This window comes from Mirounga leonina, unplaced genomic scaffold (assembly GCF_011800145.1).
Source record: "Mirounga leonina isolate KUSES-001 unplaced genomic scaffold, KU_Mleo_1.0 Mir_101609, whole genome shotgun sequence".
In the NCBI taxonomy this organism is placed as follows: domain Eukaryota; kingdom Metazoa; phylum Chordata; class Mammalia; order Carnivora; family Phocidae; genus Mirounga; species Mirounga leonina.
Window position 1 is genome coordinate 1,773,120 of NW_023270164.1, and position 23,081 is coordinate 1,796,200.

Genomic DNA, 23,081 nt, shown 5'->3' on the forward strand with positions numbered 1-23,081 from the left:
GTCCACTAGGAGAGACAGATTGGTAAACAAATAAACAGACTTTATGATGTTGTAATGGTAAGTAAGTATAAGGAACAGAAGTAGTTCTGAGCACAGTGTAATAAAATATGGTTTATCTAACTGGGATTTAAAGATACATAATATCTTATCAAGCAATTATGAGTTAGAGAAAAGCTTTCCTAACAGAAGGGACACATTGATGAAGACACAGGAGGATGAAGCATCAGGTATTGGTTGGAAAGGACAGGTCATACAGCTTGCTGAAGTATGAAGTGATTAGGGTAAGAGTGGAGCTAGGTGAGGCAGGGGAAGGTCAAAATGAGCTTTATGAGCCCTGCCAAGGAACTTGGACATTGTCCGGTAGTTGGAGGAGAATCATCACATCTTAAGATAGCAAGTGCAGATTTTCAGTTAATTTAATTGCGACTTAGTTGTGGAGAGGAGAATTGGAGAAAGTACAAATCTAGAAATGAAAGGAAAAGTGATGCGTTATTAGCTTCATACAATTACGTTAGGGATAAGAGGTGAAGGAGGCAGAATAAATGGGATTTGGTAACTGATTAAGTATAGGATGTAGGGGAGAGGAAGGAAAATGTGACCAGTTTTTTTAGAGTAGAGTAGTTAATAATGTCCTTGAGGAAAAATAAACAGTCTGTTTATTTGTTTACCAATCTGTCTCTCCTAGTGGACATTAGGCCTGATTAGGTATAATTGACATATAACATGTTCATTTTAGATATACCAAATAATGATTCGATATCTATATGTATCACAAAATAATCACCATAATGAGTCTAGTTAACATCCGTCACCAAACATAGTTACATTCTTTTTCATGTGATGAGAACTTTAAGGTCTACTCTCTTAAAGTATAATTTTAGGTTTACATTATTTTCATAAAATATTACTCTGCTTTCTGATTCTTTTTCTCTTTTTAAATTTTAGGACGTATTTAACTTCAGTGGTACCTATGTTGGTGCTACTCAGATTATTCCATTTATAATAAAAAACAAAGGTATAACACGTGCCAGAGTGGAGTTTAATCTACAAGACTTTGAATATTTTTCTTTGGATTTTAAAGATAAAACAGGTATATCTTTTATACTATAATAATATTTTTATAAAACAGTTTTAAGTTGCTTTAAGGTATAATGTTAAAAAATACTGTAAGTCAAGGGCAATCATTTTTAAGTATTTTTAATTACTCAATGCATGCTTTTCTTATACTCTATAACCCATCATGGTTTTATTTCTAAAGATATATCAATATTAATATCAGAATTCTTTGGTAATGCATAACATATATCCGTGCTTGTTAGTTGATTTAATATAGTTAGTTAAGAATGTTATGTATAAGTAAAAAAAGAGAAGGTTATGTACTGTAAATCAAAATGAAATTAATTGCTAATTTTAGTTGCCCAAGAATTTCAGATAAATGTCTTTGGTGAGCTCTCTCTGTATGTTTACTCCTTTATTAAGTATCTTTATGTCACATTAAGTTTAAGAGATAGGCACTGCTGCAAAGACATTTCATTTGTTTACTCCAGGGGTTGGCACAGTAAGGTTTGTGGGCTAAATCTGGACTGACATATGTTTTTATAAATGAAGTTTTGTTTATTTATAAATAAGTTTTATTTATTTATAAATACATTTTATTATTTATTTAGAGAGACATTTGTGTATTGTTTATGGCTGCTTGCATACTATAATGGCAGAGTTGAATAGTTGTGGAAGAAATCATACGGCTTGCAAAGCCTACAGTATTTAGTATCTGGACCCATATAGAAAAAGTTTGCCAACCATTGGCTTGGTCATTTCTTCTTCAATAAATATTTGTTGAATACCAATTATAGGCTAGATACTAGACGTTGAGTCTCTAAAGATAATATGATATTTTACATGTTCTCAAGAAGTGAACAGCAAGTGTATCAGTCAGGGTCTCAGTAAAGAGATGATTCACTCAAAGGGTTTAACTGAAGAGAGTTTAATGAAGGAATTATCTATGGAGGTGGGAGCTGGATTAAAAGAAATCAACCAGGGATGGAAGCTGCTACTGCCTCTGCACCTGAAGGAGTAAGAGAAGGCCACATATTTCTGGAGCCCCATGATCGGTGAAACGATGAAAGAGGGGCCAACTGATAAGAGCTCTAGCTGTAAAGGAATGCAGCCATTGCTAGAAACTTAGCCAACGCAGTGAAGACATGAGGGCATAAAGACCTCCTAACTTCTGATATCCTACTGGTGTCTCCCTGTGGTTGAACCAAGTCAGAGCCAGGGGGCCTAGCTGAACTGACTTGTAGAAGGCAGGACAGAGCAGAACAGAGAAAGGTGGCTATTGAATCTAAGTGACAAACGAAGAACACCTGTAACAGTAGGGGAGCTGGACAAAGAATCGGCTTATTACCATAGAGCACGGCAGATGCTGTAAGACAAGTGAGTACATGGTGCTAAGGGAGCATATGTTAGGGAAAACTAGCAATCAGCATAAGGGAAGATTTGTTGGAAAAATCAATGCCTAATCCTGGTCTTGAAGAATGTTGAGAAGATACACAAGAAAAGGGGATACGTGAAAGAATGCAAGCAAAGGCCTAGAAGTGAGTCAAGATTGTGAGTAGTTCAGGAGGCCCAGAGTGTAGAGGGACAGGACTGGAAGGGCAAGTGAGATCCAGGCCACTAAGGATCTTTTCTGGACTTTTATCCGGGAGGTTAGGCAGCACCATTAAAGGATGTATTTCCAGGCAGTGGTGTGATCAGACTCACATTTTGCTCATTTTTCTTTTGGAGCAAAGTTGAGAATGGGCTGGGGGAACATGTGGGAATGGGAAGGGCAGGAACAGAGAGAGGGAGGCCAGCTAGGGGTTGTGGCCATACAGGTGAGAAGTGATGAAAGCCTGAACACAGGCAGTGATGCTGGAGTTGGGAAGGGAGTACAAAGGTGCTGAGACATTAGAAATGCTCTGACTTGCTTACCAAGTGGACCTGGGTGTTAGGGAGGAGGAGCAAGGCTCATCTCTCTCCCAGGTTTTGATTATGAGGTAGGCGACTGGAGGTACAATTCATGGTTGAGGTGATACAGGAGGGGGGTCAGGTTTAGGCGAGCATGGTGTGCGAGGAGACTGCATATTAGCCCAGGAATGATTATAGCAGGCAGTTGGAAATATGTATGAAGCCTCTATTCTTTTTTATTATTATTATTTTTTAATCCGGATGCTGAAGCTTTAGTTGCCTAACACTTTCCTCTCGCTGACTGCCTCATATACTGTCATGCACCTTGTTCACTGGATCACAGACTCCTTTTGGTTATTCTGCAAAGCTAGTCTGCAAAGTGCATGTGTTCTCACAATTCAGCCTTAGCCCTAGCTCAAACCTCCCTTCTTTTCAAATGCTTCCCCTGCCTCCAAGCTTTTCTCCTCAGACCTGTTCCAGAGAGTGGTCTCCTTAAAGCATGGATCTTATCACATCTCTCCTCTGCTCAAAAAGTTTTGCTTGTTTTGTATTACCAATAGCAGTGGTTCTTAGCAGTAGGCTGCTGACACAGTCTAGGAGGTACTTCCCTTGATCTGAATTATTATTAACAATTTGCAATAAAGTTTATACTTAAAATGTTCTGAAAATGTATATTATAAATATTTTAACACATAAATACCCTTCTGTGACAAATTAAGCTTGTTTTCTCTCGTGATCATTTCAAGATTATTGGATAGAGGAGTTACGGGAGAGGACATGTTGAGAGCCATTTGGGGATGACTCTACTTTGTCTTTCCAGTTACCTTTTCCATTGCAGGCTCCAGCAGCTCGCTCTGCTGGCACTGGGCTTCCCTTCTCCTAGGCTGGTTCTGCCTCTTCTGTTCCTGGTGCCTACGATCCCACCCCCTTTTATAAATTAGCTTAAACCTCATGAGTCCCTATGAATCATTAGCCCCATACCCACCCCTGTCCGGTTGGTTGAATTTTTTTTTTAATCTTTACTCCCTTAGGACATTGTGTAAGTCTCATTTTAGCACTAACCATTTCTGTCTTGTATCAGAGAGAGCTGTGGACCTGTTGGACTTCCCTACTACACTGTGAGCTCCATGAGGTCAAGGACTACATGTATAATTTTTGTTTTCTAATAGAATTATCCACTATAGTGCTGTGTACATTATAGATACTCAAGAAATAGTTATTGAAGCTGTCTTGGATTATTGCATTTCACAGACTATATGTTTACATACATTCCAAATATATTTATGAGTATTTATCTGTTTTTATTATATTTTCTATGTTCTAGATATATACCCATTCTAGGTGGGTATTCTTTGCTGTATAATAGGTGTATCTTTTCCCACACTACAAACAGGGCTGGTGTTAATATACACTTAATGAGGTTTTTTGTCATTTAGTGGTTTTTCATCAAGGTGAGTGAAGTTGATTAAGTTGGAAGAGGGTGCAATGAGTTATTCAAGTTCATTTCCACACAGGGGTGATTGAAATGATCATCATTCCTTGCATTAATCAGAAAACTTGAAGGAGAAAACACGATTTTTAGAATTGTTTAGATAAGGACAGAGGTTCTACTGTAACAAACATTTGATCTTTCAGGAACTTCTTCTAGAAGTTTACTTAAGTGGTTATAATTTTTCATCCTGAAGTTTGCATTATTATTCAATAATTGTTTATCTCTACCTAATGCTTTTATATCTGGAGTGATTCTATTTTGTCAAAAAGTGACCTTGTATAAAATTGTTCATCTCCTCTGTGGCCTCTTGGAGACATCAGTGGAGATCTGGGTCTTCCCTGCTCTGTCTTTGCTGGAGAGGGAGTCTCCCACTTTCTTGGACCTAATATTCAGTCCCGTACTTGACTTTGACCTTCATTCCTTTCTACATTCTTCTTCTTTTTTTTTTTTTTTTTTTTTTTTAAAGATTTTATTTATTTATTTGAGAGAGAGAGAGTGAGAGAGACCATATGAGAGGGGGGGACGGTCAGAGGGAGAAGCAGACTCCCTGCTGAGCAGGGAGCCCGATGCGGGACTCGATCCCGGGACTCCAGGATCATGACCTGAGCCGAAGGCAGTCGCTTAACCAACTGAGCCACCCAGGCGCCCCCTTTCTACATTCTTCTGAATATGACTGTCATAAGCTCCTTGAACTTTGGAAATTTAAAAAAAAAAAAATGGGTTTACTGTCTGTTTTACTGACTGAATATATGTTTGCTACATGTTTGAATATCAGTTTTGCTGATTGGAACCTTGGTATTAAGAGTCATTCTTTAACGAGCAGCAACCTTATGCAGCCGTGCACAGCAATTGCTTTTTGATTGTTATAGACAGGTTTATGAGGCTTCTCAGAGTTTCATTTACACATTTAACAGTGGTATTATAGATATGCATTTGGCTTTTAAAAAAAATATATATTTTTTTAATGTTTTATAGGGGAATTCACAGACCCTGCGTTTCCTGACATATATTCTTTGGAGTTAGAGGAAGGGACATCTCTGGAAGGTGGCATAGCATTTTCTCCCAAAGAAGTATGTTCACATGCTTTCTATTACTCATTTGACTGGAGAGTAGTGGAGTTAAGATAATCCTAACTCAGAAGCTATCAGAGATCACCTAAACTCTTTTTGTAATGGGTCTTTTTCTAACTTGTGAGCATGCCTGAGTGTACCTTTTAATTCAGTAAAGTGATTGCTAGAGGTGTCTGGCTCATGCTTGTGGAGTGTGTTGAGAGGTACACAGAACACACACAAGGAACCTATGGTCTCAGTTCTGCTTTCTAGAAAATTCAAGATATGACATGTTATGGAAGAAAGTTGAGGCTAACTCAAAAATCACTTATATTTGAGCCAGCGTGTGCTTTATACTTATATTTAAGTGGGATATGTTTGATGTTCCTGGAATCACTACCTGAAATGACCAAAGATGTGCTGTGAGGATTTAAGACGGGTTGCTATGAGAGTGGTTCTTTTTATACTTGATGTTTAGTAATTTAAGAACAACAAACAAACAAAATCAAAGAGAGTATCTTTCCTGGAATATGCCCAGGAGCAAGGGATACCACTTGGCAAACATTCGGGGGCCATTTTTCATGTTTTTGCTTCTGAGATTTTGCAACAAAGTGCCAAGGAGAGAGCTTCTTGCTACCCATGATGAGGAATGTCATGTTGCTGCATCTTCCTAAGCAAGAGTCAAATTTCTCTATGACAAATAGAGTATAACATTTTTATGTCAAAACACTTTTTACATTCCAACATAACTAGCATGATGCCTTGAACCCAATAGGTGTAGAATAGAATGAACTAAGTGAAAATAATTCATAACGCAATAAGAAAGCATTTTGAATGCAAGTACTGTCTTTAATTACCCATTTTTAGGGATGTCACTGAAGTACGCTTTCCTGAGATTGAAATCTTATTTTAGGAACAATGATAGCTGTTATTTAGCTTTCAGGAGGAAAAAGTAAAGGAAATTTGAGGACAGGTTTAGATTTAAGAAAATGCTAAAGAGTAATTTTGCTATTTAAAGTACAATACATTAATTGGGATATGTTTTATGGGTTCTGTGCACATGTGATTCATGTGGAATGATGTAGTCTACAGAGTTCACTCGTGTTTGTTCTAGCTGTAGGCAAGCGTAGTGCATGAGGTAGCAAAAGCTACTTTTCTGGCATTAGAGAAAATGAAAATTCTCATCTTATACACAACAGTAAGTATACTCAGATGTATACTATACTATATTCAATTTCTATAGGTTTCATCTACATTAATAAACAGTGATATTTAGATACCTTTAATTTAAATTTTTTTGGAAAAAATTTTCTAATTTTTATTTTTTAAATTGAAGTATAATTAACATACAGTGTTATATTGGTTTCAGGTGTACAATATAATGATTCAACAATTCTTTCCATTACTTGGTGTTTATCACTGTAAGTGTACTCTGAATCCCCATCACCTGTTTCACCATCCCCCTGCCCCCCACCTCCCCTCTGGTGATCTTCTGTTCTCTAGATAGATACTTTTTAGCAAGGTTACCAGGAAGAGAGAGAACGTCTTTTCTTTTTTTTTTGAAAATTACCTTGCAAGTATTTTTCTTTGGCTTAATTTAGGCTATCAGATCATAGCAGAGTACAAATATTATTTAGATTTTCTTTTTATCTTTTCAGCAAAGGACTTTCAAGTGCATGAAATATTGTCAGGGTATTTCTAATTTGTCTTTCTAATTCAGAAAAAAGCATAATCGACAAGTGTATTGAGGAGATTCAGAAGATGTTTCTCTTTTTAATTTTTACACTATTCTAATATCTCCTCAACTCTCACATGCCCTGACCATTTGCAATATTTTAATCAAGTGTGTCAATGATATTCTCTTCCTGCTTATGAAAGTTTATTATCAAAGTTAAAATGAGAAGTTTAGAAGAGCAGAAAGAAAAAATAAGCAATAAATAAATCCTAATACTTGACAATGACCCCTGGTTATATATAGGGTTTGCTCTGTTTTTCTCTGTCTCCCTCTCTCTATCTCTATGCTTATATTTTTACATCTATAATTGTAATGAAATAATACTTTATGAATTATTTTTAACCCGCATTTTTTACTCAGTGTATCAATTAAAATGTCATGGATAGCTTTTTGTGTTTTGAATTAAGTATTCTAAATACAATTTAATTTTTTAGGGATGATCTATCCTATTATTTAATGGCTATATCATGTTATAGTCCCTTAACTAATCCTTCTTACTATGCACTTAAGATTTTTCCATTTTGGGGGCTTTATAAATGATGCTGTAGAAAACATCCTTGTAGATAAATGTTTGCTTTCACATTATTTATTTTCATTATATCTTTCTAGAAGAAGAATAGTTGGGTCAAACTCTATGTACATATTTTAGGCTGTTGATATGTATTGCCAAATTGCTCTCCTAAAAAGGTTATACCAGGTATATTAAATGCCAGTAACAGTGGAAAGTGTTGCTCATTGTCTTTGTACAACTAGGTTGCATCATTTATATAGCATGCACATACAATATTCTGTCAATCTGATAGGTGAAAAATCATCTTAAATTGCGTATCTTGGATTCTTCTTGTGTAACAAACCACCCTACCACAGTAGTGATTTATTTGCTAGCAATTTGGCCTGGTTGGTATTGTTAAAATTCTTTTAACTCTCTGGTAGGATGAGTGGCCTCTATTCTTTTCTTTTTACAATATCATTGGCCAGTTTTCTGTTTTACTTTTCCTGATAAACTTTGGAATCATTTTCTCAAGTTTATAGCCATAAGTCCTATGGGAATTTTGATTCGTGTTGCATTAAACTAATAAAAAAATTTCAAGGAAGTGATTTCTCTATAAAATTGAGCTTCCTTTTCAGAAATAAGATTAGTCTTTTATCTTACTTATTATTTTTTAAAGATTTATTTATTTGAGAGAGAGAGAGAAAGAACGGGAGTGGGAGGAGGGGCAGAGGGAGAGAATCTTCAAGCAAACTCCCTGCTGAATGTGGAGCCTGTCTTGGGGCTCTATCCCAGGACCCATGAGATCATGACCTGAGCTGAAACCGAGAGTTAGATGCTCAATGGACTGAGCGACCCAGGCACCCCAAGCCTTTTATTTTATTATTTTATGCTACTCAGCAAAATTTTGAACTATTTTGAAGTAATTTTGCTGTGTTCTTTTGTGCTGGGTAATTGTTTGCATTTTATGTATTTTATGCTCTTAAATTTTGAAAATAATGTTGGTGAGGTATATATAAAGCTGTCTATCTTGGGGTGGGTGGGTGGCTCAGTCAGGTAAGTGTCTGACTCTCGATCTCAGCTCAGGTCTTGATCTCAGGGGTCGTGAGTTCAAGCCCCACATTGGGCTCCACGCTGGGCATGGGGCCTACTTAAACAAACAAAACAAAACAAACAACTGTCCATCTTACTTTAAGCTTCAGTTATTTTAAATTATCCATCAATTTATTTTAGATTTTTCAGGAATACTGTAATAGACTGCAAATATGACTGCAAATATTGTTATTTGTCTCTTCCATATTAAATAATTATAATTTTTACCTATTTTTCTTATATTGTTTAGAATTTCCAGAACCAGGTCGCATTATTTTCTTGGCTTATCTTATTCCTAGTTTTCTGTGAAGCATCATAATGTTTTAAGCTCATGTTGGGAAATATCTTTCTAGTACTAATTTAATACAAATTTTAATCCAAAATAGATGTAGATTTTTTTAATTAGTCAAATATCTTTATGCCATCAGTCATATTATTATTCAAAGGAGGAAAACAGTTTGATACATAGTTCAACATTATATTTGTAGCATTAGTATATTTTTGGCACCCATCAGACAAACAGTAAGTATCCATTCAATAAGTAAATTAAAATGCAACGCATAAATCTGCACATTCATTTTTGAGACTTATTCTATTTTTTTCTTTTGGATAGTTAGAATTGAAATTAATGAGGAAAGGGTATGTGCATTTTAATTATTGGCACATATAGTCACATTGCCACCATAAAACTTGTATCAATTTATATTTCCATTGATAATCATCCACAAATGTTTATTGAGCACCTACTAGCTACCCTGCGTTCTTCTGGACCTTGAGGTTATAGTAGAAAGCTTACATCCTAGTGTGCTAACATGCTGTCTTTTTTTCACATCTTCTTTATATTGGGTATTATCATTTGCCAATGTAAAACACATGTCTGACAAAAGTCCAATGTATCTGTTTTTCTTTTTTTTATGGTCACTTTTGCTTTTTGGTGTCATATCTAAGAAGTTATTACCTAACCCAAACCATAAAGATTTCTGTTTGCTTCTAAGAGTTTTATAACATTACCTCTTAGGTTTAGGTCTATGATCCATTTTGTATTATTTTTGTGTATGCTATAAGATAAGAATCTAGTTTCATTCTTTTGCATGCAATGTCCATTTGTTCCAGGAGAATTATTGAAAAATTTTTTTTACCCCATTAAACTGCCTTAGCACCCTTGTCTAAAATCAGTTAAACATAAATATAAGTGTTTATCTCTGGAGTTTCATTTCTGTTCCATTGATCTAGATGTCTTTCCTTATTCTAATAACACAGTGTCTTGATTAGTATAATAAATTTTGTAGTAATTTTTGAAATTGGAAAATGTGAGTCCACCAATTTTGTTCTTCTTCAATAATATTTTTGGCTAATTTATGTCCCATGCACTTCCATATGAATGTTAGGATTACCTTGCCAATTACTGCAAAAAAAAAAAAAATCCAGCTGGGATTTTGATAAGGATTGTGAAGAATCTGTAGATCAATTTGGGGAGTATTACCATCTTAACAATATTAATTCTTCTAATCCATGAACATGGGATGTTTTTACATTTATTTAGGTTTTAATTTCTTCCAACAATGTTTTGTAGTTTTCAGTGTGCAGAATTCCCACTTTATTAATTTTATTTCTAATATTTTAATGCTATTGTAAAGGAGATTGTTTTCTTAATTTCATTTGCAAATTGTTCATGTTAATTGTATAGAAAAGCAATTGATTTTAAACATTGATCTAGTATTTTGTAACCTTGTTGAGCTTATTCATTAGTTCTAATAGTTTGTTAGTAGATTCCTTAGAATTTTCTGTAAGAATGTGCCTTTTGCAAATAGAGAAAATTTTACTTCTTCCTTTCCAATCTGGATGTCTTTTACTTTTTTTACTCCCTGATTTCCAGAACCTCCAGTACAATGTGGTTCAGAAGTGGTGAAAGCAAACATCTTAACTTGTTCCTGGTATTAGGAGGAAAGCATCCATCTTCCATCTTTAAATATGATGTTAGCAATTTTTTGTAGATTCCTTTTATCAGGTTGAGGAAGTTCTCTTCTATTCCTAGTTGAGTATTTTTAGCATGAAAGAAATTTGGATTTTGTCAGAAATTTTTGGCTTCTATTTTGGTGATCTTGATTTGTCCTCTGTTAATATGGTGCATTGTATTGATTGATTTCTATATGTTAAACCAACCTTACATTCCTGGGATAAATCCCACTTGGTCATTACACTTGGAGTATAATCCTTTTTATATATTGCTGCATTCAATTTCCCAATTATTTTCTTGATGGATTTTGCATCTGTTTTCATAAGGAATATTGATCTGTAGTTTCCTTTCTTCAACTGTCTTTGTTTGGTTTTAGTATCAGGGTAATATTGACTTCTTAGAATGAGTTGAGAAGTGTTCTCTTCTATTTTTGAAAGCATTTGTGAAGGATTCTATTGTAAATCTTCTTTAATTTAGTGATATATTTCACCATCGAAGTCATCTGGTCCTGGGCATTCCTTTGTCATATTTATTTTAAATTACTAATTCAATCTATTTGCTTGTTATAGATCTATTTAAATTTTTTATTTCTTTAAAAAATTATAACAATCCTTTAATTGATAATTATATAGTACTTAGAGTTTGTAAAGTACTTACATATCTAATATCACTTTATTTCCATATGAATCCAATAAGACAAGCATTGAGACTTTAGATTTTTTTCCTCCTTTTTCCAGTCATAGAAGCCGATGCACAGCGAGGCTAAGTGATTTGTCAAGGCTACCTGCTAGAGCTTGAATAAAACAATGTTATGTCCTCAGCCTCCTGACACACTGGACCTTCATGATACCATGTTAGGCATCCAAACATGATGAAGAATAGTACATATTCTTTTAGTCTATGGACACAAAACTTTTGTGTCTGTTCTTTAGGTTTATTAACTTTTTTCCTAGTCATTAGCACTCAAAATCTTCAATTTAATAAAGTTACACTCATCAAAATGTCAATTACCATTTTTATATGGTCTCTTTCGTAGAAAGGGAAAGAAATTTGCAGTCACAATTAATTTCTTCTGGGATTAAGTTTATTTGGGGGGTCAGGAATTTGTAGAATATCGGGAAATGTTATCTTGACTTAAATATATATCTGTACAAGACAATTAAAAAAATTTAGGCCATGTCATTGGAGGTGGCATGATTATATTATTTGACACAAAATATCTGTTATCCCAGTTGTTAAGCATGGGTAGCATTTCTGTGTCAGATCAAATCATGGGCAGACTTTAAAAATGTTTTTTGCATATATTCCTCTTTGTAAAATTTATAACATCCAGATCAAAAGGAGAGTTTCTCTTGTTTCTCATCCTTTAGTTCTTTATTAGTATTGCCTGTTTGATTTCATTTGTAGATTTCATATGAGTTTCCTCTGACTTATTTCCACTTTGGATGGAGCTCATTGGATGTTGGTTTCATTCCCTATTGTTCATTCTGGAATGACCTGATGTTCCTTTTGTATTTATGTTTTCTCTCTTGGGAACTTTTTATTTTGCTGTAATCAGTTCTCTGGCTTCCCTTCAGAAAACTAAGGCCAATGGGTCTCCCCTACTTTCCCTGCCCCCTTTTATCTATATCTTAATAGTTTTCTTTAATACTTCTTTCAGGCAAGTTTCCCTATTTTTTTATTGAGATATAATTGACATATAACATGTATTAGTTTCAGGTGTACAACATAATGATTTTATATGTGTATATATTGTGAAATGATTACCACAATAAGCTTAGTTAACATCTATCACCTCATATAGTTAATTTTCTTTCCTTTGATGAGACCTTTTAAGATTTACTATCTTAGCAACTTTGAAGTATAACAATACAGTATTATTAACTGTAGTCACCATGCTGTAATTGTATCCCCGGGACTTGTAACTGGAAGTTTGTTTTTTTGGTGTCAAATTTTCTGTTTCTTCTCGGGAAATTTTATCTACCTAATTTGTTGTTATACAGTTATTCATGGTGTTCTCTTATTATTTTTATTTCTGTAGGATAGGTAATAATGTTTCTTCTTTCATTTCTGACTTTATTTTATTTTTATTTATTTTTATTTTTTTTAGGGGAGGGGTGGGGGGATGGGTTAGCCTGGTGATGGGTATTAAAGAGGGCACGTTCTGCATGGAGCACTGGGTGTTACACGCAAACAATGAATAATGGAACACTACATCAAAAACTAATGATGTAATGTATAGAGATTAACATAATAAAAAACAAACAAACAGACTTTATTTTAAAATTGAGTCATCTCTCTCTTCATATTGATCAACCTATCTAATGGTTTTGTCAGTTTTGTTGATATTTTCAAGATTCAATTTTTGGTATAGTTGGTTTTCTATATGACTTTTGATTCTTTATTTCTATATTTCCACTTTATCCTTTACTGTTTACTCCCTTCTGCCTACTTTGAGTTTAGTTTGCTTTGCTTTTTTTCTTGTCTTTTTTTAAGGCAGAAGGTTAGGATATTGAGTTGAGATCTTATTTTTTTATATAGGTTTTAAAGCTATACATTTCCCTCTAAGCATTGTTTTACCTGTATTTCAAAAGTTTTGGTCTGTTGTATTTTAATTTCTGTTCATCCAAGTGTTTTGCAATTTCTTACATAAGTTTTTCCTTTGATCCATTGGTTATTTAGGGTATGTTGTTTAACTTCCACATATTTGTGAATTTACCAAATTTCCTTCTGTTATTGACTTCTAATATAATCCCATTGTGATTGGAGACTATACTTTGTATTATTTAAATAAATTTAAATTTATTGAGGCTTGTTTTATTATAATCTATATAGATTATTTAGCTATGTTGAGGTAAATCCACGACCACTAAGAGTTCAAAATGATTGCATCTGGATTTGTGTATGTGTGCATGTATGTGTGTGTGTGTGTGTGTGCAAGTATACAATGATGGAGGGAATAGAATGCTAATTTTCAAAATAAGCTATGTGGCATTATTTTTGTTTTATTTTTTTCAAATCTGTACTCTTATAATATTGATAAAGACAATAACTCACAATAAAAAGAAAATAATCCTTTTGTGACAGGTTAATATTTTGAAGCATTATGTCTTTCTCCTACCCAATGCCTGCATTTTGTATGTACACAGAAGTATGCAAACGCGCGCGCACGCACACACACACACACAGATATTCTTCAATAAGAAACTAAGGGAAAGAAGAGAAAGAAACTAATAAGTTTGTGTAGTAATTTAATCTATGCATTTTCAAGTGTGTTAAGATCAATTTTTATGTTTTCTTATTAAGTCTATGTTGGGATTTTATATTTTTATATAGTGGAAATGTATAACTGTGTTTTTAATGTCATCATTCATCCACAAAAGCATTTTAACCTGAGGGTCACTAAAAATTAGAAAAAGTATATAGTCCAGTTTATGTTTGTTATATGACTTTTTGGGAGGATTCATATGCAATTTGGTATTTTCATTTTTTGAGTTCAATTTACTTTTTAACATTATCAACAATTAAAAACTTGTTAATCTGTTTTTTAATGTTTAAATTGTGGTTCTTCTAGGATTCTAAAAATTTGCTATAAAATTAAATTACATGCATTTAGTTCTCTGGAGTGCCACACATTCCTTAAGATTTTGAATTGTTCTGCATTTACTGGGTATTTTAAAGGGAGATTTACTTAGAGTATCAGAAGGCAATTCAGTCCAACAATGAAATGAACATAAAAAAAACCCTGCATAGACCGTATACCCTGTGAGATTTTGTTCTATAAATTTGTGCCAGTGAGGCAGATTGATTATCTAGTTTCTAGTCACTTCACATATCCTCCACTCTGTTTATAGCTAGCTGTAAGTTATCTTTCTGTGTGTGTGTGTGGAGATGTAAATAGTCAGTGGCTGCTCTCTTGGTTGACCTGTGTAACAGGCAAATGTAAAATCATAAAAGGCTGGATTTATTTCTAGTTGTAACCCTTCTCTTCCTATACTGCACCGGGTTTGGGTACAATTAAAAGTACTGGTGGGCAATTACAGTTGTGTTTGGCATCCTTGACTGGAATGGTTTGTTGACACTATCATTCAAGCCCCTCCTTTCCTTGTGGTCCACTCACATGTCTCTTTGGCCAGTGTATAGAGTTGTGCTTCTTTATATGGTAGCCACTAGCCATGTGTGGATACTTAAACTTTAAAGTTAAATAAAATAAAAAAAATTATTTCCTTAGTCAAAATAGCCACATTTCAAGGTCTCAGGATCCCCACCTGGCTATTGGACAGTGCAGAATATTTCATCATCACAGAAGATTGTATTTGAAAGCACTGGTATAGATCTTCCCTGGTTCTTACCCTTACTTTTCCTGCCACCATGGCTCAGGTTCCACTCTGTGGCACAGGCTAGTCAATCTACAGTGGCTTGGTTGCTCTGAAGCTTTCATCTGTCCTGCTCTGTATTTGCCCTAAAGCTCTTGAAAATGAAGAAGAATCGCTAAATTTTTAAACTTTTTTTTCTACCAGCCTTTGTCCTTCAAGGATATACAGTCTTTGGGTAAAGTTTTGTAGTGATTATTCTGGATTTACAATCATTCTTACAGGAAGGCAGGATGATCCTTTAAGGATTAAGGGAGAGAGTATTTGAGTGACACTCGCCCCATAAACATTTTTGTCCACCAACACTGGCTGGGGGACTGAAATCTCCATCAGAATATCATTTTTCAATTTGAGGTATTCCTCTGTTTGAATGACAACAACTAGGAAAGCACTTTATTCAATTCACAAGACTTTCCAAGATTTCCCTCTTCATTAGATAGCTCAGTGGTTTCACAGTAATAGCCCTCATTTCCTTTTCTCTCTCTGTATCACTGAGTTTCTGTGTAAGAGATAAATCTTATATTCCTTAGTTCTGTTGTGAGGATAAGATGTGGGTGGAGAGATCATGGAACCTCTGAATTTTGCATTCTGAGTAATTACAGGGCGCTACCTTGGGTACAAATTCATTTTATATAAATTGTCTGTGAAGATGTGAATTGTGGAAAGCAAGTCCAGTATCACTTCCCACATACACGCATTTGGCAATTAGAGAAGGCAGGGAATGACTCTCAGCTCTGTGAATTCAGCACATAGTATTTTAGAAAATACATGTGTTTTGAGTGGGAAAAAGGTCTCGCACTTAAAAGAGACAGTTAAGGGCTGAGAATCAGTACATCAAATTATCTTGACAATTACCAACATCATCATCATTTATGACATCAGATATTCTTGAGTGAAGCTGACAGTCGTGCTCTGTGTTAAACCTCTCCTACCACTCCCATCTTCCACTCCTATCATCACTGACTTTGGTACCCAGCACTAGACCCAGTGACAGTCAAGACTCAATACTCAGTGACTGTCAGGATTTTAATCCATCATGATCACATTTTACCTCAGTCATCCCTCCAAGTGGAGCCCTCTGTGAATAGATTCTCATCCCTACTAGCTCTGAGCTCCCTCACACTTGGCTTTCTTTCCCTTCCTATCTGCCCTCTAGGATCCCTATATTTACATAAGTTTTCAATGTTTTTTAGGGCTTCCTTTCCCTTCATAGTTTCTTCATATTATGAACATGGCTCTCCCTAGGGCACTGTTCCTTATATAGCCTTTCCTTTGGATCTAGATGTGGCTCTAGAGGTGATGCTTTCTGGAAGCCTCACTCCCTGGGTGGATTTTTCTAGATGGTCTTTTTCTGTTAAAAATGGCTGCTTCTTTGAACTTCATATTATATGAGTTTACCATTTCCCCTCATGCAGAGTAATAATCTCTGGACATTGCTATCAGCCAGTCTCATCGTATATTCTGTACTCTACTCTTCTAATTTTCTGAGTGATTTCAGTATTCATGTGGAGGTCCATCCAGAATCCTGGCCTCCCATTTCCTTCTCTTCACATTTCCGTTGATCTCCTCCATTCCCCTCCACTTCTTCCATTGGGAATCCATCGCCATCCATCCCAAACATATAAGGATGACAGTTTGGGAAACATTCTTTTTGACACTGTTTCACTTTAAAATATGTATTTGTATTATATGAACAAAACCTAAAACTTAAAGAATAAGATAGTAATCTAAAAATAATATAAATACTGTTAAAATACATATGATAGAAAATACTGATTTATGTTAATACTCAAAATAAGAACAAAAAGATAAATCAGAAGAGGAAAAAAAGAAATGGGGCAAAATATAATTAGTTGCTGATGATTAATAATAACAAATTGTAGGGGAAATAAGGTCAAGCAAAATTGTTTTGTTTTAAGGACTGATATATGAAAGCAGGTAGTATTTATACATGAAATATATCTTTATTCAATTCACTCCTTGACATCTGTGTATTGGTGTCGTTGCAGAAATAGAATATCATGGGAATGAGTTGCTTGCTCTGATTTGTCAAAAAAGAAACATTCATGAAAATAAAACATGCTATAGTATTTTTTGCTTCTATATTTCTGTTATGAGAATAGTCTATTTATGAAAGATTCTATGACAAGAGATAGAATTGTCAGTGGTATGGCCAGAGTCTCAGTCTGTTCAGGTTCCATAACAAAATACCACAGACCGAGTAGTTTGTAAATGATAAAAATTTATTTATCACAGTTCTGAAGGCTGGAAGTCCAGGATCATGGTACCAGCATGGTAGAGTGAGAGTCTTCTTCTGGGTTGCAGACTTCTTGATGTGTCCTCACATGGTGGAAGGGGTTAGGGATTTCTTTGGGGTCTCTTGTAAGGCACTAATCCCAATCATGGGGGTTTCACCCTCTTGGCCTAAGCACCTCCCAAAGGCCCTAACTCCTAATACTATCATCTTTGGGAGTTAGGCTTTCAACATGAATTTTGAGGGGACACTTTCAGACCACAGCAGCCAACTAATGTTAAATAAAAACAAAATGAGGGGCACCTGGGTGGCTCAATCAAATGCCTGCCTTCGGCTCAGGTCATGATCCCAGGGTCCTGGGATTGAGCCCCCATCAGGCTCCCTGCTTGGCAGGGAGCCTGCTTCTCCCTTTTCCTGCCCCCTGCTTGTTCTCTTTCTCTGTGTGTGTGTGTGTGTGTCAAATAAACAAACAAACGAAAAACCAAAATGAAAACCCAAGTGTTTTGCCTAGTAGAGTGATAGGCATGGCTGGAACTCTATAACTTTTCTATTATTAATTATTCATTTTATTTAAAATTTTCAGGTTGTCAGCATGGGCTTGATGAGTATAGCAAAGCACTAGGTATATGTACCATTGAAACCATCATTGCTTGTTGTCATGATCTTGGAAACTTAGATATGTCAGTGGTACTATTATTCTTCCCTTTCCTACATTTAAAACATTTGCCATTCTTGCCTATTATATTCCTCCTTTCCACCTCCGGAAACTTACCAAGAAATCATAGAGCAATAGTTGTTGCAGGATCACTATTTTAAAAATTATTAGAAACATGAATAATGTTAGGTTTTAATAAAAAATCAATATATAGTTAATAAGTGGGTCTTGAGAAAAAAATGAATTTTGATCATTTTCATATTTTATAATTTAATTTAAAATGCAGTAATAGTTTTTACATATGTAAATATTTTAGCATTGACATTACTTCAGTTGTATTTTCAGTTCTTTTATACATTAATTTTATTTTTTATAATTTTAAATTTTCTAATAAATTATATAATTTATAAAATTTACAATTTGATTTCCAAAACTGATATTTGGGGCTGTAGCCACTTCTAATCCTACACACACACCCTTACCCAGGTTCTTTAGTTTTTAATTGATGAGCTCACAGGGAGGAAATTACCAGTCAGAATTCAAAGGGTAGGCCATTTCAATTTTCAAGTGAGCTGTTCATCAGAGACATCCATCAAAAGGGGGAGAATATTAGGTAGGAAGAATAGTTAAACTGTTTAATCTCAATAAATGGAATAATCTCATATAAGACCTAATACAATACAGTCCCTCAATCATTTTGCAAAAACAGACTCTCTTATTTTTTACTTCTCTAGAACCTTGAGATCATCATATGATAGGGATCTGGGGGAATTCCTAGAAACCTTTGATTGACTTCTCTATTTTTTAAGAAATAATTTATTGAGAGGAAATTTATATAACATAAAATGAACCATTTTTAAAGTAAACAATTCAGTGGCATTTAGTGCCTTTACTGTATGGTATAACCATTCCCTCTGTCCCATTTAAAAACATTTCAATCACTGCAAAGCAAAACCCTTTACTTATTAAAGCAGTTTCTCCTCACCTGTCTTTCCATGAGCTACTGACAGCCACCAATCTGCATTCAGTCTCTATGGAGCTCTCTCTTCTGGATTATTTCATATAAAAGGAATTATACAATATGTGACCATTTGTGTCTGAGTTCTTTCACTCAGCACAATGTTTTGAGTTTTTATTTATATTGTGTTAGGAAACACGTAACATAAAATTTGCATCTTAACTATTTTAAGTGTTAAATTGTATTCACATTGTTGTGAAACAGATCTCCAGAACTTTTTCATCTTGCAGATCTGAAACTCTGTACCCATTTAAAAATACCCCCATTCCCCCTCTCCCCTGAAACCTAGGCCATAACCATTCTACTTTGTGTTTCTATAAATTTGACTACTTTAGATAACTCATATAAGTGGAATCATACAGTATTTGTCTTTTGGTGACTGGATTATTTCTCTTAACGTAATGTCCTCAAAGATCATTCATATTATAGCATGTGACAGGATTTCCTTTATTTTTAAGCCTAACTAATATTTATACCAGATTTTGTTTATCCATTCATCTGTCTATGGACATCTGTTTTGCTTCTACCTCTCAGCTATTTTGAATAGTGCTATTATGGAGCTAGGTGTACAAATATCTCTGCAAGACCCTGCTTTCAGATCTTTTAAATACATACCTAAAAGTGGGATTGCTGAATTAAATGGTAGCTCCATTTTTAATTTCTTGAGGAACCTCCATACTGTTTTACATATTGCTAGCACTGTTTTACTATCCCACCAATACTGTACGAGGGTTCTAATTTCTCCACATTCACATCAACACTTATTATTTTCTGGATTTTTGATCACAGCCATGATAATGGGTGTGAGGTGATATCTTATTGTGATTTTGATTTGCATTCCTCTGAAGACTAGTGTTGTCAAGTATCTTTTCATATACTTGTTGGACATCTGTATATCATCTTTGGGGAAATACCCACTCAAGTCCTTTGCCCTTTTTAAAATTGAATTATGATTTTTTTTGTTGTTGTCAAGCTATAGTTCTTTATATATATTCTGGTTATTAATCCCTTATCAAATATATGGTTTGCAAACATTTCCTCCCATTTCATAAGTTGCCTTTTCACTCTGTTGATTGTTTACTTTGATGAGCAGATATTTTTGTGTTTGATATAGTCCTATTTGCCATTATCACACTGTTTCAATTACTGTAGCTTTATAATAAGTTTTGAAATTGAGAAATATGAGTTCTTCACATTTATTCTTTTTTTCAGATTGTTTTGGCTATTTGGAGCCTTACTATTACTTGTGAATTTAATGTTTGGCCTATCCATTTTTGCAAAAATGGCCATTGGGATTCTGATAGGGATTGCCATGAATTGTGGATTGCTTAATGCAGTACTGACATCCGAACAATACTAATTCTTCCAATTGGTGAACACTGGATGTCTTTCCATTTATGTAGAACTTTAATTTCTTTCAACAGTGTATTGTAGTTTTCATTGTACAAGTTTGTCACAACTTGGACACATTTATTTCTAGGAATTTTATTCTTTTGGATCTTATTTTATTTAAAAAAAATTATTTTAGAGCGAGTGAACAAGCACCCATGAGCAGTGGGAGGGGCAAAGGGGGGAGAGAAGCAGACTTCCCATTGAGTGTGGAGCCCGATGTGGGGCTTGATCTCATGACCTGAGATCATGACCTGAGCTGAAATCAAGAGTTGGATGCCTACCTTACTGAGCCACCCAGGTGCCCCTTGAATCTTATTTTAAATGAAACTGTTTACTTATTTTATTTTTCAGAGTTCATTGCTAGTGTGTAGAAACACTTGATTTTTGTTTGTTGACCTTGTACATTACAATTTTCCTGAATTCATTTATTAGCTCTAGCACTTTCTTTGTGGATTCTTTGTGATTTTCTCTATACAGTATCATTTCATCTGCAAATACATATAGTCTTAGTCCTTCCTTTCCAATCCAAATGCCTTGTATCCCATTCTCTTTTTTTGTCCTGATTGCTCTGACTAGAACTTTTAGTACATTATTCAATGACATTGGCAAAAAGAGGACATCCTTATATTGTTCCTGATCTCGGGGGGAAAACTTTCAGTGTTTCACCCTAAAATACGATGTTAACTGTGTTTTTCATAAGTGCTCCTTAGTGTGTTGAGGAAGTTCTTTTCTATTCTTAGTGTTCTGAGTGGTTTTATTATGAAAGGATGTATGATTTTTATCAGTTTTTTTTCTGTATCAAATTGGCATCACCATTTTTTCTTTAATTAATGTGGAGTATTTTATACACACACACACACACATATAGTTTTAAATATGGAACACTTCATAAATTTGTGTGTTATCCTTGCACAGGGGCCACTCTAATCCTCTCTGAACCATTCCAACTCCAGTGTATGTGCTGCTGAAGCAAGCACATTTATTGATTGATTTTTGTATGTTGAACCATCTTTGCATTCTTGGGGTAAATCCCACTTGGTCATGGTATATAATGCTTATAATATGCTGATAGATTTGGTTTGCTAGTATTTTCTTAAGGGATATTGATCTGTAATTTTTTTTCTTGTAATATTTTCATCTGTCTTTGATATCGCCATAATGTTGACCTTATAGAATAAGTTAGGAAGTTTTCTTCCCTTTTCTATTTTTGGAAGAATTTGGGAAGTATTTGTGTTAATTATTTAAATATATGGTAGGATTCACCAGTGACACCATCTGGTCCTGAAATTTCTCTGTTGGGTGGTCTTATTGAGTCATTATCCACTTTTTTTTTTTTAAAGATTTTATTTATTTATTTGAGAGAGAGAGAATGAGAGAGAACACATGAGAGGGGGGAGGGTCAGAGGGAGAAGCAGACTCCCTGCCGAGCAGGAAGCCCAATGCGGGACTCGATCCAGGGACTCCAGGATCATGACCTGAGCAAAAGGCAGTCGCTTAACCAACTGAGCCACCCAGGTGCCCTAATCATTATCCACTTCTATAGGTCTGTTCATAATTTCTATTTCTTTTTGGGTCAATATTGATAATTTATGTTTTTCTATGAATCTGTCAATTTCATCTAGATTATTTACTTTATTGGTATATAAATTCTCTTTTTAATAAGATTTTATTTGTCAGAGAGAGGGAGAAAGAGAGAGGGTATCCACATTCATTTTTATTTTAGTTATTCATGTCTTATTTTCTGTTCCCTTTTCTGTCTGGCTTAAAATTTTGTACTTTTAAAAAAATCTTCAAAGAACCAACTTTTAGTTTCATTGATTTTTATTATTTCTATCTCTTTGTTGATATTCTCATTTTTTTCATACATCATTTTCTTGTTTTTCTTTTTTCTTTCCCCCTTTTTCTATTGTTTAGCTCTATGAGCAATTTTTTAAAAAAGATTTTGTTTATTTGAGACAGAGAGAGAGAGAGTGAGCAAGCATGTGTGGGGGGAGGGGCAAAGGGAGAGGGAGAAGCAGACTCTCTGCTGAACACGGAGCCCAATGCAGGACTTAATCCCAGGACCCTGGGATCATGACCTGAGCCAAAGGCAGATGCTTAACCGACTGAGCCACCCAGGCCCCCTATCTATGAGCATATTTAAGACAGCATATTTAAAGTCTTCGTCTAGTAAGTCCAATACCTGGACTTCTTCTCTGATGGTTTCTGTCATTTAGCTTTTCTTTTGACTGGGTTATGCTTTCTTATTTCTTGGTATGCATTTTTGTTGTTGTTGTTGAAAAGTGGATATTTGAATGTTGTAATATGGTAACTCTGGAAATCAAATTTTATCTGTTCTTGATAGTTGAAGGCCGCAATCATCCAAACTAATTTCCAAATGAGTTTTTGCAAAGAATATATTCCTTTTGTGTGTGTTCACTGAAGTCTCTGGTCTCTTAGCTTTGTTCAACTAATGTTTTGATAGAGATTTCCTTGTGGATTGACTCTGTGCCAGTGCACTTACTCAGCATTTATAACTCTGTTCTGGCCTTTATATGTTCATTGCATTTAGCCTAGAGATCCAGACAAAGGAGATATCTTAGGATCTCCTCAGTTCTTTTCTGATCACATGTCCTTCCCTAGGCATGC

The 23,081-nt window shown here is 34.8% G+C and overlaps 1 protein-coding gene and 1 non-coding gene across 2 annotated transcripts in view; one reads left to right on the top strand and one right to left on the bottom strand.

Annotated features, from left to right (window-relative positions):
- CFAP47 (cilia and flagella associated protein 47) overlaps positions 1 to 23,081 on the top strand; it is a 494,762-nt gene that overhangs the window by 81,270 nt on the left and 390,411 nt on the right. The window contains exons 20-21 of the mRNA XM_035002133.1: positions 946 to 1,090; positions 5,414 to 5,508. Coding sequence (XP_034858024.1) covers positions 946 to 1,090; positions 5,414 to 5,508 — 240 coding nt within the window. The remainder of the gene's footprint in view (positions 1 to 945; positions 1,091 to 5,413; positions 5,509 to 23,081) is intronic.
- LOC118010582 lies at positions 21,324 to 21,430 on the bottom strand. The gene has a single exon (XR_004679247.1). It is a non-coding gene; the product is annotated as a U6 spliceosomal RNA (small nuclear RNA).